At 40.3% G+C, this 15,560-nt stretch overlaps 6 protein-coding genes across 7 annotated transcripts; 3 read left to right on the forward strand and 3 right to left on the reverse strand.

The window, feature by feature from the left end:
- Window positions 1-965: 965 nt before the first annotated feature.
- On the reverse strand, window positions 966-1,519 carry LOC122616838 (larval cuticle protein F1). The gene is made up of 3 exons (XM_043792410.1): window positions 1,508-1,519; window positions 1,265-1,442; window positions 966-1,183 (listed from the first exon to the last, which is right to left on the reverse strand). Exons 1-3 carry the CDS (start codon window positions 1,517-1,519, stop codon window positions 966-968), a joined length of 408 nt encoding a protein of 135 aa, XP_043648345.1.
- Window positions 1,520-6,920: 5,401 nt separating this feature from the next.
- LOC122617327 (cuticle protein 38-like) lies at window positions 6,921-7,374 on the reverse strand. The gene has a single exon (XM_043793153.1). It carries the CDS (start codon window positions 7,356-7,358, stop codon window positions 6,921-6,923), a length of 438 nt encoding a protein of 145 aa, XP_043649088.1. The 5' UTR covers window positions 7,359-7,374.
- A 247-nt stretch (window positions 7,375-7,621) lies between these two features.
- LOC122617326 (cuticle protein 63-like) lies at window positions 7,622-8,132 on the forward strand. The gene is made up of 2 exons (XM_043793152.1): window positions 7,622-7,756; window positions 7,812-8,132. Exons 1-2 carry the CDS (start codon window positions 7,622-7,624, stop codon window positions 8,130-8,132), a joined length of 456 nt encoding a protein of 151 aa, XP_043649087.1.
- Window positions 8,133-10,047: 1,915 nt separating this feature from the next.
- On the reverse strand, window positions 10,048-14,198 carry LOC122617323 (cuticle protein 38-like). Of its 2 annotated transcripts, none has more exons than XM_043793150.1 (2): window positions 13,881-14,198; window positions 10,048-10,162 (listed from the first exon to the last, which is right to left on the reverse strand). In XM_043793150.1, exons 1-2 carry the CDS (start codon window positions 14,180-14,182, stop codon window positions 10,048-10,050), a joined length of 417 nt encoding a protein of 138 aa, XP_043649085.1. In that variant the 5' UTR covers window positions 14,183-14,198. The 2 variants fall into 2 exon arrangements, with proteins under 2 accessions (XP_043649085.1, XP_043649084.1); XM_043793149.1 differs by lacking the exon at window positions 13,881-14,198 and adding an exon at window positions 10,430-10,674 and having other exon boundaries at window positions 10,048-10,374.
- LOC122617330 (cuticle protein 38-like) lies at window positions 10,809-11,226 on the forward strand. Its single transcript, XM_043793157.1, has one exon. The coding sequence runs from the start codon at window positions 10,828-10,830 to the stop codon at window positions 11,224-11,226; it is 399 nt and encodes a 132-aa protein (XP_043649092.1). The 5' UTR covers window positions 10,809-10,827.
- A 247-nt stretch (window positions 14,199-14,445) lies between the features above and the next one.
- LOC122617324 (cuticle protein 63-like) lies at window positions 14,446-14,956 on the forward strand. Its single transcript, XM_043793151.1, has 2 exons — window positions 14,446-14,580; window positions 14,636-14,956. Exons 1-2 carry the CDS (start codon window positions 14,446-14,448, stop codon window positions 14,954-14,956), a joined length of 456 nt encoding a protein of 151 aa, XP_043649086.1.
- Window positions 14,957-15,560: the final 604 nt, after the last annotated feature.

The following is a 15,560-nucleotide window of genomic DNA, read 5'->3' on the forward strand; positions in this document are numbered from 1 at the left end:
TATTTTGCCTTTAACTTGAAAAGGGGAAACACGACCATAATTTGAACATTTATTGGGCATTCATTGCGCTTCGCTTCTTGCATTGTTTGTCAAATACCAAATGAATGGCAAATATCGATGAAAAGGAAATGAAAAACGATTCGACCCCAGAGTGGCCTTCTCCACTACCTGAGCCACCAATTACCCACTCACCACCCACTCTAACACCCACTTATCCCCAGAAAAGCCACATACACACACTTCACCCATGTGCCATAACTCGTCCTCAGACTCATAGACGAAGCCAATGTGGGACAATGAAACACAAATGACCTGAATAAAAGCGACGACGCGACACAAGCGATTGACTCTATATGAGTGGCCAGAGTTTTTTAGGGGATTCGGAAGGTATCCAGTGCGGAGAATGCAGCAAAAAGCTGTAGGTTAGCCGGGCTTCCAAATACCCTTCAAGTCCTTCGGATAAACTATATATCTAACATAGCTAGGACTAAGCAAGTTGCAAAAGTACATTTCAGAAACAAATTATTAAAAATGCTATTAGTTCCTACATATAAAACGATTTGATGGTATTAAAGTGTATCAAATTACTTGCTTTACAATTCTTTTAAATTTTTAAACATTTACAAATTTTAAAAAGGGGAATTATTTTCTGGATGTTATTTTAAACACAATTATTAACATTCTCTGAATGCCTGTTTTTTCCGAAACAAACTTGTTGTGTGATGTAATTTAAAAAGAATACATTTGTGAAAAAAGCTAATAGCCAGATCTTTTTCTGCACCATAAATCTTTTTGTCAGAGGACTTTATCCAAATACCTGAAAAACCAGGCAGCCAAGCCAACAAGACCAAACCATTCAGCCCTTTTTTTTTTTTTTTTTACCAATTTTAACGAATTTTATTAAGGGCTATCAGTCATTGAACACACAAACGGTTGCTTAATCCCGGGGGTATGCGATTTTTCCTCTACCACAAAGCGGGCGCGGCATAGTTCAAAGGTGCTGGGGCGTAAGCCAGTGGAGCAGCGTATTTGGCCAAAACGGGCGCAGCATAGGGATGGGCGTACGGAGCAGCGAAGGGGGTGGCGATGGGGGCAGCAAATGGAGCCACTCTGTTGAGGATTGGAGCAGCCAGAGGAGCAGCCACCGGAGCGGGAAGAGGAGCGGCCAATGGAGCGGCGAAGGCAACGGGAGCTGGAGCGCGGAATGGAGCTGCTAGAGGAGCCGCCAGGGTCCTCAACACTGGAGCGGGAGCCACCGGAACTTGGGCGATCACTGGAGCAGCGGCAATGCCATTGAAGGTCCTGGCCACGACTTGGCTGCTGGCGGCAGTGACCACTGGAGCGGGAGCAGCAATCACCGGAGCGGGAAGAGCGGCCAGAGGAGAGTGAAGCAATCCTGGCTTGGCAGTCACGCAGGCGATCAGGGCGCAGATGAGAACGGCCTAAGAGTAGCAAAATAAGATAATGAAGTACATATACTTGAGTTACTTGGCAATCCAAAACTAACGTATTTGAACATGATGGCTTAATGGTTTTTGGTTTTCTGATTTGAAGCTTAGCTGGGGTTGTCTTGAAAGCAAAGAGCTGACTGATGACAATCGAAGGCAGCCCGCGGGGTATTTATACCACTCAGTGTTCCACGCGACGGCTACTTAAGATTCCAAATGCGCCGCAACCGTTGGGCCATTATTAGTGTCTGAAAAATATTAGTTGGTAGTTTGCAAGTTTAGGTCTTCGAGGGACGGCATAAAACCCGAAGGGCAGTCAATTGCACTCGCTGGCTAAAAATACAGAAATGCTTTTTAAATGCAATTCGGATTTCATGGGGAATTTACCAGTATTGGGTGGATGTGGTCGATGCCAAAAAGGGGGTTAATGGCTGGTGATAAAGCAATTATTTTACATTTTCTACAAACTGTTTTCGTCATCTAAAGCCCTTTGAGAGTCACAGCCCATAGAACACACAGTGCTCGACCGCAAGCATAGGTAGAAATTTATTAGATTTCCGGATCAGAAATTAAACAAAAATTGTGATAACAATAATTCAAGTCCACATTTCTCACACTTCAACCTAACTTTTGGTTTTTGGCCCAAGGAATTTTCATCGAAAACCTGTTGGCAGCCACAAAAATATATATGTTTTTAGAGACTAGTCCAGGCTTCCCGGCCAATTAGGCATTTTGAACACGTGCGGCTTCTGTTAGCAGTAGAAAGCACACATGAACACTCTCGAATGATTTGGGGAACTCCTCTGCTGGACGGCGACATTGCAACATTTATTGTTTTGGGCATCCGGGTCAAGGTTGGAGAGCAGTCGTAGTTGGCTGACCTTTGCCATTTGCTTAGAAAGAGGGGCTCAATTGGCAGGGAATGTAAGGCAACAGCTAAGAACTCCTTTAATACTATTTTTATTTGAGCATGGGCCACATCCTATCGACTTGCAATGATTTAGTTACTACTTATTGGTACACTTAAAACATGGAGAAATATCAAAAATGATTATTTCAAGATTCAGTACTCCTAGCTGGTTTCAAATCTACAAGGGGGTCTGCTTATTTTTGTTTCCTTGTAATCATTTTACCCTCTTCATATTTTAATTAATATTACATACATTTTCGGTGATCACCAATCAGTACATTGTATCATTATAGTTATATCATTGAGACACCGCAAGTCGGGATTTACTTTTAATGTCCTTCGTTATCTGAACATGTACAGCCGTGGACGTATAAATAGCACACATCAGAACAGTAACTTTAGATCGATTATTTTAGAAGTATTTGGCTTTCGATTCCAAAAATTTTGATGTGAATTTATTATTGCTCTCTTCTAGATGACGTACAACCCAAAAATTTACCATTATCATTTTTTTCTTCTGCTTTATGCTTAATTTTCGTTCGCGAGCGATTATTTAGCGTGGTCACAGAAATAGCACACTTTAAAGAACTTACAGCTAATTCCGTGTAAAAAGTGGTTTTCCTAAGTTTTTTTCGTGATTTAAAAAATTTCGTCAACAAATTAATGTAATTTAATGCAAAAGTTAAAAAAAATGGGTCGAGGAAAGCATTGTTCAGTTGAAGAAAGGAGGATGATATTCAACCTAACTGAATCTGGCAATACACCTGCTGAAATTGCCGAAATAATGAAATCGAAAATCATGGATACTCAACCAAATATTAAATTTGCTTTACATTAATTACTTTTAAACTTATTTTTTATGATTAATTGAAGATATTTTGAAATTGTGCTATTTCTGTGACCACGCATTTTTCGTTGTTTTTTAGTTTTTAAATTTCCACATCTTTTTTTTTAACATTTATTCATTTTGATTAATTAATTTATTAGTTAATAAGCTAAGCTATGAAGAACGAAAGCTGTTTTATTTCCAAGAAATTTTTTTTAATTAAATAAACTATTCAAAAAGATGAACTTCATTTTGTGCTATTTATACGTCCACGGCTGTATAATATAAAAACTGTCGATATTTTTATACTATATGTGTATGTCTTGAATTTATATATTGTCACATATAGAACAGTTAATAAACCGAAGCCAAAATATTGATTTAGATTTCACCATTCTGGAGTGAAAATCTTGGATGTCTTAAATAAAGTGACCATCATCCAACAAGCTCTTGAATAATTATAGAAATTTTTTGGTAAAACCTTGGTCTCAATTCACTTTCAATTTTATTTACTTCACTACAGTAATGAGACGCTTCTTACAGTTAGCCGGTGAGGTGTGCTCTTTGAATGCTAATTCTTTAGCGGAACGGCACGTTTTCTGTTGAATCCATCATTAAAACAAGAGGCAACGCTACAGTCGAGTGACGCGACTATTAAATACCAATTATTCTGCTAAAGCTAGAGATGGCTATATGCGCACGGACAGACGGGAGAAGGGGCAGACTCGACTAGTGATCCTGATCAATACATAGTACATTAACTTTAAGGCTCGGAACGGCTCCATTCCGCTGTTACACAGTGTTAAACAATCTAGTACGCCCTTTTAATGGGTATTATTAAGTCACATCAGATCATCAAAGCTCCCGTTTTGTATAAGTATGCCATAGATAGGTATCATGCTTATTGGTAGCTACTTATATGTATTTCCTGTCTCTAACGTTTATCATCTTAAAAGACAAAATATTAAAGAATAATTATTTTCAGCACACTTATTAAAAAGGGTTTATAATGGTAATATTTGACTTCCTTAAAACAAAAAAACTGTGTATATATATTACAAAATAAAATCATTACCCATGCCTGTAATTTGGTTTTTAAAGATGATTGTTAAGCCATTAATAAATGATATGTCTTTCAACTTTCATTAGGACTTTTATTAGAACTAAAATTGATTTGTAACTACGCTCTTAACCTTACTAGTACGATTATTAACCCTGCTTTGATAACCTTTGCTTTTTACATTTTTCGCTCTCTCTCGAGAGAGTGTTTTTTGAGCACGCTCATTTTTTAGTTTTGCTCAGTCGTGTTCTGCAGCTTGTCGGTGGTGGTCATCAAATTGTGGTAAGTTCTTTGCTTTCGGAGTTTTGACTATTGCATACGTCTCTGAGCCGTATGGTTATCTTTTGTGTGACTTCTAAACTCCACGTAAATTTTTTTTTTTTTAGTTTTCTTATGTTTTTTCCTGAATTAAATCAGGCTTACAGACGATTCAGAATTGTCGGATATAAACAGTGAGTCGGGAGATGAAGTATTTGAAGACGATGTTCAGAGCGACGTAGAAGATGTTGAAGTTGAACAATCCGGTGAAATTTCAAATTTGTGTGAAGACGAACAAGCAACATATACTGATTGTCACGTGTCTTCGAAAAGTCGTATACGAACGTTCTCTGTGCCTAACATAAGATCCAAAAATAAGTACTGCTGGAGTACTTCAAAAGGAAAAGATACTGGCAAAGTTAGTGCTATAAATATTGTTCGAACGGCAAGAGGTCCTACTAGGGCATGCAAATTACTATTAGAGCCGCTCTCATGTTTTAACTTGTTCTTTACCGATGCTATAATTCTTGAATTAGTAACATGGACAAATGCGGAAATAGGCTTGAATCGGAAAAGCTTGAATTGAAAAGTGGAGACACAAATATACATGAAATCCGTGCTTTGATCGGAATACTCGTTTTGACAGCTGCTCTAAGGGACAACCACCTAACAACAGACGAAATATTTAACAGCAATTTCAGTGGTACAAGGTATCGACTATGAGTCGCGAAAGATTTAATTTTTTAATTCGGTGCCTGCGAATGGACGACAAATCATTGCGCCCTTCTCTTCAAATTGCTGATCGATTTATGCCTGTCCGGAAGGTTTGGGATATGTATGTTCATTGAGCAATGCAAAACCAGTTATACACCAGGATCGCATACAACAATTGATGAACAGCTGTTGGGTTTTCGTGGTCGATGTCCATTTAAGATGTACATCCCTAATAAGCCAAATAAATATGGCATAAAAATAGTAATGATTTGCGACAGTGCCACAAAATATATGTTTAATGCCATTCCATATCTAGGCAAATCAACAAATAATCACGGCATCCCTTTGGGCGAATATTTTGTTAAAGAATTGTCAAAATCAATACATGGTACTTCTCGCAATATTACTTGTGACAATTGGTTTACATCAGTTCCACTGGCCAAGAACTTGCTCAAAGAACCATACAAATTGACTCTTGTTGGAACTATAAGATCAAACAAAGGTGGAGTTGACACGCTCGACCAAATGTGTTCGATAATGTCGTGCTCTCGGAAAACGAACAGGTGGCCTATGGCAGTGTTTTATGGAATGCTTAACATAGCTTTCGTAAACTCATATGTAATATATTGCCACAACATGCAGAATCAAAACCAAAAGCCGCTATGTCGAAGACAGTATATGAAAACTTTGTCTGAGTTATTAACATCACCTTGGATGGAAAAACGATTGCAGACTCCTAGTTTAAGTAACGTATTGAAACGCAATATTCAAAACGCATTGCCTGAAAAGCTCGAAAACGCCAATAACGAAAAAAGAGAAGAGCCGGAACCGAAAAAAAAGAGATATTGTTCTTATTGTCCCTCTAAAATAAGGCGCATGTCGAAAATGGTGTGCGTTAAATGCAATAAGCCTATATGCGGCGAACACAAAAGTGATTTGTGCAAAACTTGTACTTAAATCGAAACTATTTCCAAACTTTTTTTAAATTTCATATATATATAAGCTAGAACGGCAAGAAAAATGTGTTAATTTTATTTGTCAAGAAAACTACAGTTCCTATGAAAAAAGACTTAGTTATTTTTGTTTATTTTTTAAGAAAAATGAATTTGTTAATTTTTTGTTTTTTAATAAAATTAAGTTCTGAAATAAATGTTTTTAAATTCTAAGGAAATAAATAAAGAAACAATGTAAGTACAAAAATGGTGAATAAATGGATCAAAATGCTTTTTAAATAATGGAAAACACGTATGGTTATCTTTTACGCACCTCCTAGGAGGGTTATCAAAGCAGGGTTAAACGGCCTAGTGCCGTTTATGATGTCATTACTTTTTAAGCCCTTGATTTCTTAAAATTAGCACTGGAAAGTTCATTAGCCCGACCTCGACTGTCCAGCGACCTTGACTTAATTACATATTTCTGTCGCCAACAACTTCAAAACAAACCATTTTGCCCACTTTTAAATATCACGCATCCAGCGACGGCTGCCGGTGGCCAATAACTTGTCCACTTGCTACGTGATCTGCATCCGCAATCGAGGCGGTAGAGTTCCAGAGGCCAGTCATTACTGTTGTTTATGAGCACTGCCAGCTGCCAGTGGCTAATTCAATTTAAAGTGTCCGCTAGTCCCACAGTTTCACTTGCCTATTGAAGTAATTTCTAGTGATTTATCTTATTTTTCGTATATTTATTGTTTAGTCAAAGTCCTTATAAGAGAACTGGAGCGGCAGCCGGAAGCGCTTTATATGCCAGTGGAGAATTGTAAGCTAGAGGAGCGGAATAGGCCAACGGAGAAGAATAGGCCAAAGGAGCAGCCAACGGAGCTGCCAGGGGAGCAGCAGCGTACTTGGACACCACTGCAGCAGCCACAGGAGCAATGACAGGAGCGGCGGCGATTCCATTGAAGTTCCTGGCGATCACCTGGCTGCTGGTGGCGGTCACAACTGGAGCGGGAGCAGCTACCACGGCAGCAGGAGCAGTGTAAGCCAGGGGAGCAGAGTAGGCCAGGGGAGCAGTGTAGGCCAATGGCGCACCCAGGAGTCCAGGCTTGGCAGCAGCACAGGCAACGAGTGCGAGGACGACGACGGCCTGTGAATAAATCAGCTTGATTAGTTTAATCCTTTGAGGGTCCTTTCTCAAGAACATACGTATTTGAGCATGGTGGTATATTTCGTTGTTTTGCTTCTTCGGAAGGCTAGAAACTGTTTGATATCCCACTGCTCTTCGTGGAGCATATTTATACCTGAATGTGTGCTCAGCTCTGACTCATGATCGCACGCATTCAGTTCATTTAAATGCTGTGACAGTCTCCCGTTACCATTTACCATTTACCATTTGCACTTTGCCGAAGTTTATGTGATTTCCCACTGCTGAGTGCAGAATGTGGAATAACTCTTGGTGGCCACTGAATGCGATGGCCTGAGGTCACAGACGCAGTCCCGATTCGGCGTATAAATAGTGGTATGGAATGTGTTGAACGGCATCAGACAAGTTCAAGTTTTCGTTCCGAAAGCACCAGATCAATAATCAAAATGTTCAAATCCGTAAGTTTGGAAACTTAACTTGCTGCCTTGTTTACTAATTGTATTTTATTCACAGGCTGTTGTGTTCCTGGCCATCGTTGCCTGCGCATCTGCCAAGCCTGGACTCCTGGGTGCACCTTTGGCCTACACTACTCCCCTGGCTTACTCTGCTCCCGTGGCTTACACTGCTCCTGCTGCCGTAGTAGCTGCTCCTGCTCCAGTTGTGACCGCCACCAGTAGCCAGGTTTTCGCCAGGAACTACAATGGCATCGCCGCTGCTCCGGTGATTGCTCCCGTGGTGGCCAAGTACGCGGCTGCTCCCTTGGCCTACTCCTCGCCTTTGGCCTACTCTGCACCTTTGAGCTACGCCGCTGCTCCTGCACCACTTCTCATTTAAGTTTCAAAGCTGTGATCACCTAGGACAACGATAATAAATTGAGATATACATATCTAGATATTATTAAATATCATATTTTTTTTAAATACGCAACGAATTAATATTTATTGCAATAGGAAATTGGCAATGAACATACACGAAACACAATGGCTCGAAATTGCCCAACATTTATAACCAATTAACTTACATTTTACGCAATAGCGTACTAGGTTAACGCTATAGTCAAATTCATGGGCTAATAGATACTTCTTACTTAGCCAGCGGAAGTGAAAGGAAGAATAAGATATGCAAGTAGCGAAGCAACATTTTACAGGAATGCACTATAGCGCCACCTAACGACGGCTACTTTTATTAATTACAAACCTTTAATGTCCTTGAGTGTGGTCCGACTAAAAACCTTTATTAGTTGCAAAATTCTAAAGTCTAAAGTAATGGAGTGCTTCAGAAAACAATGTTGTTCCGCTAGCTGATGCCTGCTGTCTTTACTGAGACAATAAGATCCCTTCTGTGTTTTTACAGCTTTGGCATAATTATTTTTCGGAATTAAACAAGTTTGTTAGTTTCTTGACTATCAGATTAAACATTTTTTGGCATTCCCATAGTACATAATTACTACAAATAAATAAAACAATAAAAAAAAAACATATTTTTAAATAAAAAACATATTTAAATGTGTGTAAGACAGGTTTGGGCTGTATTTGTGCTTTAAATGGGCGTGGCCGAAATAATTGAGCTGCTCCCTGCTTTTATTAAAACAAGAGAGAACTCTATAGTCGAGCTTCCCGACTATCTGATACTCAAGTGAAATGTATCTAACAGGCAGAAGGAAGCGTTTCCGACCATATAAAGTATATATATTCATGATCAGGATCAATAGCTGAGTCGATCTGGCCATGTCCGTCTGTCCGTCCGTCTGTCCGTCCGTATGAACGTCGAGATCTCAGGAACTACAAAAGGTAGAAAGTTGAGATTAAGCATACTGACTCCTGAGACATAGACGCAGCGCAAGTTTGTCGATTCATGTTGCCACGCCCACTCTAACGCCCACAAACCGCCACGCCCACACTATTGAAAAATGTTTTGATATTTTTTCATTTTTGTATTAGTCTTATAAATTTTTATCGATTTGCTAAAAAACTTTTTGCCACGCCCACTCTAACGCCCACAAACCGTCAAAAACTGTCAGTGATGAAGACTCTCCTTCGCACTTCCACTAGCTGAGTAACGGGTATCAGATAGTCGGGGAACTCGACTATAGCGTTCTCTCTTGTTTTTTTCCAATTTTTACCGATATTCCAGAAAATGTTGAAATTTCTCGTTTACAATTCCACTAATGGGTATTTGAAGTCAGGGAACTCGACATGGCATTCTCCCTACTTTTTATGAGCGAAAGCGATTCCTTCAACGTTTTATGTACTATTTAACAAATCTATATATGTGTGAACCTCTTACTCTTCGAAAAACTTTTTAAAAAATGGAATGCATATAAAATAATACAAAAGAGAGTGCTGAAGTCAAGTGTCTCGACTATCAGATACCCGATACTCGGCTGATAACTTTAAAGGCAATGAAATGAAATAAAGCAAAACATTCAAAAACATTCTAGCTTTTACAGTTTCCGAGATCTCGACGTACATGCGAACGGACAGACTGACGAACAGATCGACGGACAAACGGACACGGCTAGATCGACTTGGCAGATGATCTTGAGCATGAATATCCGAATTAAAGTTCAGCATCGTTTCCCTCTACCTACTTACTTCCTAAAGAGTCTTGTAACGCTTTCTTTTATTCTACGAGCAAAGTGTGTTAAGCAAATCCAAAGATTCTTCGGTAATTATCTGTGGTCGTAAATATCGGTTAAAGCTTTAATATTTATTATATTTATCGTGTTAGATGATCACAGTTTAGTAATTTAGATGAGAACTGGTGCAGGAGCAGCGGCGTAGCTCAGAGGTGCGGAGTAGGCCAAGGGAGCAGCCAGAGGAGCAGCTAGAGGAGCAGCCACGGACTTGGTCACCACGGGAGCAATCAGCGGAGCAGTGGCGATGCCATTGTAGTTCCTGGCGAAAACCTGGCTACTGGTGGCGGTCACAACTGGAGCAGGAGCAGCTACTACGGCACCAGGAGCAGTGTAAGCCACGGGAGCAGAGTAAGCCAGGGGAGCAGTGTAGGCCAAAGGTGCACCCAGGAGTCCAGGCTTGGCAGATGCGCAGGCAACGATGGCCAGGAACACAACAGCCTGTGAATAAAATACAATTAGTAAACAAGGCAGCAAGTTAAGTTTCCAAACTTACGGATTTGAACATTTTGATTATTGATCTGGTGCTTTCGGAACGAAAACTTGAACTTGTCTGATGCCGTTCAACACATTCCATACCACTATTTATACGCCGAATCGGGACTGCGTCTGTGACCTCAGGCCATCGCATTCAGTGGCCACCAAGAGTTATTCCACATTCTGCACTCAGCAGTGGGAAATCACATAAACTTCGGCAAAGTGCAAATGGTAAATGGTAAATGGTAACGGGAGACTGTCACAGCATTTAAATGAACTGAATGCGTGCGATCATGAGTCAGAGCTGAGCACACATTGGGGTATAAATATGCTCCACGAAGAGCAGTGTGATATCAAACAGTTTCTAGCCTTCCGAAGAAGCAAAACAACGAAATATACCACCATGCTCAAATACGTATGTTCTTGAGAAAGGACCCTCAAAGGATTAAACTAATCAAGCTGATTTATTCACAGGCCGTCGTCGTCCTCGCACTCGTTGCCTGTGCTGCTGCCAAGCCTGGACTCCTGGGTGCGCCATTGGCCTACACTGCTCCCCTGGCTTACACTGCTCCTGCTGCCGTGGTAGCTGCTCCCGCTCCAGTTGTGACCGCCACCAGCAGCCAGGTGATCGCCAGGAACTTCAATGGAATCGCCGCCGCTCCTGTCATTGCTCCCGTGGCTGCTCCAGTGGTGGCCAAGTACGCTGCTGCTCCTTTGGCAGCTCCGTTGGCTGCTCCTTTGGCCTATCCTTCTCCGTTGGCCTATTCCGCTCCTCTAGCTTACAACGGTCTCCCTATTGCACCTGTTCTAGTATAAGGAAAATTTAAGAAGTGATGTATACATCTTCAGTTCCTAAATAGCTAAACATAAGAAAATAAAGCTGTAATGTGCAATTGTCGCTAAAACAAGTTTTTTTGTATTAATTGAACATTTTGTTGATTTATGGATAAAACGATAGAATCGATTAGTTAGTTATCTTATCATGCAATACTCGTACAGTACAAAACCAGCAGCTTCTTGAGTATCGCATGTGTTCAATAAAAATGGTTATGCTACTTTTATAGACTAAAATAAATTAGTCCATTGAGATTCATTAAAACAAAGTGGAGTTCAAGTATTTAGAAGTGCTACACTCTACGTATTCGTATGTTGGGCTTGGCAACCAGCCATGGCTAAAATACTATTTTGTTGTGAATACAGTGGGTCTAATAGTTAACATAATTTCGTTGGTAATCACGAAGCCTTTTTATACCCGTTACTCGTACAGTAAAAGGTTGTGGCGCCCAGACTAAAGCCCAGTCTGGCAACACGGCGTACACAAGTACTAACGCCAAGACCTTTCCTGGAGGACGATATCTTCTGATATCGTCAGACTGGCGACTCTCGACTTCAGCCTTGCCGCGCAACAAGCTTACGGTATCAAATTAACTTTCCATTGTATCTCTTAATTAAATAAAGCGATAGCTACATAAGTTACCATAAGGTTATGTTTAATTCGTTGAAAACTATGTTTCAGAAGAAAGAAACATTTCTGACCCTATAAAATATATATATATTCTTGATTAAGATCACTAGCTGAGTAGACCTGTTCATGTCCGTCTGCCTTCCGTCCATTCGTATGACCGTCAAGATATCAGGAACTATAACTACTTGAAAGTTGAGATTAGTTCAGATTACAGATATATAGTAGTAAGTAATCCTTGTTTCTTGATCATGCGACGTCCTCTCAAACGCCCACAAACCGTCAATAACTATCACGCACACTGTCAAGACAAATAAACAAATTTGTTTATCGATCGACTCTGCTAGTAGTCCTGATCTACAATATATGTATGTACTTAATACGATCGAAAAGGCTTCCTTCAGCCTGTTAGATACTTTTAACCGTTACTCGTAGTGTAAAAGGGTATACTAGATTCGTTGAAAAGTATGTAACAGGCAGAAGAAAGGGTTGCCTACCATGCACTCTGGGAAATTCGTCTTGTTCTTTTGGCATAAATTAATATCTCGTAAACTATTTAAGATACGATGATAATTTTCTTGTCTAGTCGTATACACCCCTTTACAATCAATTTGGCAAAGTGGACGTGTCGCCGCCCCCGAATTAATCACTCTACAATATGGACTAACACACTTATTCAACAAATTTCAAAAAATTTTTAAAGCAAAGTTGAACTTTTATTTTGAAAGTTGGACGAGGATATCACATGCTAAATAAACAAATTGTTAAGTTTACACGCACAAAATAAGCAACATATTAATAGAAACACATAGTACACACCTCAAGAGTGAGGTACACACCTCAAATTTTATGGGTTTAGGCCTTGTGGTTGAGGATAAATGAATTTTAGTTAGCACTAAAAAAAGAAGATCTCCGATGGCACGTGCTTTATGTTTGCAACAGACTTTACAGCTGTTACTCTTAACATTGGACTGTTAATTTTACATTTATAAACTAATATACAAACTAATATAAATCTTTGATCAATTCTTAATATGTTAAAAAATTGTTTAATTTGAAAACTCTAACAAAAACATTTATGCCAAAAAACAGGTCAAATTCCCCATGTCATGTTCGCCATGGCCATGTCCGCCTGTTCGTCCGTCCGTCTCTCAGGAACTATAAAAGCTAGAAAGTTCAGATTCAGCATCCAGACTCCAGGTTTCCTTGACGTTAGAGTACGCGTAGTAATTTCCTAAAAAAAACTTGCACTGCGTCTAATTATGTTGAATCTGCATGGTTAATCTTAACTGGCTAGTTTTTATAGTTTTTAAGATCTTGACGTCCATACCAGCAGACGGACAGAAAGACCAAAGTCCAATATATAGTCTAATGACCTTAATAAGACGAAAATGGCCCGTTCAACACGGCTAGTGATCCTGATCTACCCTCTAGACATTTTTCCTTGGTACTTTCTGTTTTACTCGGAGCGCTACCGGTATGATACTGTATTCAAATGGATTTTATTTCATGTAGAACATATCTTTTACCTTACATACCTTCAAACATTTCTTTCTTACTTCATTAAAGACTAGGCACATTTAGAAAAACGGCAGTCACTTCCAACAAGTGCCAAATCAGTGGCTAGTCCTATAGGTCAAAGGTCACTTCTGACCTTGACATAATTGCCAAGGTCTGTGCTCAAGGCCGAAAAAAAATAAACCCATAATACAAATCAATTTCGCACAATTTAATGTAACAAACATTGGACGGCAGCAACCGTTGAGCTGACAATAATTTTTATGACCATTACGTGACCTGCATTGGAAACTTTCAAATGTCCCATGTTGCGGATTTCGGCGGTCTTAGTATGCCAGAGGTAAATCCAATTAGCGGAGCCGAATAAAATGGTAGAAATTGGAGTACGTTTAATTTTTTGTATTACTTTTGAAGATTTTAAAGAAGAACAGGAGCTGATGGGAGCGCACTGTACGCTAAGGGAGAGGTGTAAGCCAATGGTGAAGAGTAGGCCAAAGGAGCAGCCGCGTACTTGGCCACCACGGAAGCAGCCACGGGAGCAATCACAGGAGCGGCGGCGATTCCATTGAAGTTCCTGGCGATCACCTGGCTGCTGGTGGCGGTCACAACTGGAGCGGGAGCAGCTACCACGGCAGCAGGAGCAGTGTAAGCCAGGGGAGCAGTGTAGGCCAATGGCGCACCCAGGAGTCCAGGCTTGGCAGCAGCACAGGCAACGAGTGCGAGGACGACGACGGCCTGTGAATAAATCAGCTTGATTAGTTTAATCCTTTGAGGGTCCTTTCTCAAGAACATACGTATTTGAGCATGGTGGTATATTTCGTTGTTTTGCTTCTTCGGAAGGCTAGAAACTGTTTGATATCCCACTGCTCTTCGTGGAGCATATTTATACCTGAATGTGTGCTCAGCTCTGACTCATGATCGCACGCATTCAGTTCATTTAAATGCTGTGACAGTCTCCCGTTACCATTTACCATTTACCATTTGCACTTTGCCGAAGTTTATGTGATTTCCCACTGCTGAGTGCAGAATGTGGAATAACTCTTGGTGGCCACTGAATGCGATGGCCTGAGGTCACAGACGCAGTCCCGATTCGGCGTATAAATAGTGGTATGGAATGTGTTGAACGGCATCAGACAAGTTCAAGTTTTCGTTCCGAAAGCACCAGATCAATAATCAAAATGTTCAAATCCGTAAGTTTGGAAACTTAACTTGCTGCCTTGTTTACTAATTGTATTTTATTCACAGGCTGTTGTGTTCCTGGCCATCGTTGCCTGCGCATCTGCCAAGCCTGGACTCCTGGGTGCACCTTTGGCCTACACTACTCCCCTGGCTTACTCTGCTCCCGTGGCTTACACTGCTCCTGCTGCCGTAGTAGCTGCTCCTGCTCCAGTTGTGACCGCCACCAGTAGCCAGGTTTTCGCCAGGAACTACAATGGCATCGCCGCTGCTCCGGTGATTGCTCCCGTGGTGGCCAAGTACGCGGCTGCTCCCTTGGCCTACTCCTCGCCTTTGGCCTACTCTGCACCTTTGAGCTACGCCGCTGCTCCTGCACCACTTCTCATTTAAGTTTCAAAGCTGTGATCACCTAGGACAACGATAATAAATTGAGATATACATATCTAGATATTATTAAATATCATATTTTTTTTAAATACGCAACGAATTAATATTTATTGCAATAGGAAATTGGCAATGAACATACACGAAACACAATGGCTCGAAATTGCCCAACATTTATAACCAATTAACTTACATTACATAGCGTACTAGGTTAACGCTATAGTCATATTCATGGGCTAATAGATACTTCTTACTTAGCCAGCGGAAGTGAAAGGAAGAATAAGATATGCAAGTAGCGAAGCAACATTTTACAGGAATGCACTATAGCGCCACCTAACGACGGCTACCTTTATTAATCAAAAACCCCTTAATGTCTTTGACCGTGGTCCGACTTGAAATCTTTATTTGTTGCAAAATTCTAAAGTAATGGAGTTATTCAGAAAACAGTGTTGCCTGCTGTCTTTACTGAGACAATAAGGCTTCTTCTGTGTTTTTACAGCTTTGGCATGATTATTTTTGGCAATAAAACAAGAGAGATCGCTTTTGTTAGTTTCTTGACTATCATAGTAAATATTAAATAAAATAATTAAAATAATATAGAAATGCTGTA

Source organism: Drosophila teissieri, chromosome 3L, assembly GCF_016746235.2.
Source record: "Drosophila teissieri strain GT53w chromosome 3L, Prin_Dtei_1.1, whole genome shotgun sequence".
Taxonomy (NCBI): Eukaryota; Metazoa; Arthropoda; class Insecta; order Diptera; family Drosophilidae; genus Drosophila; species Drosophila teissieri.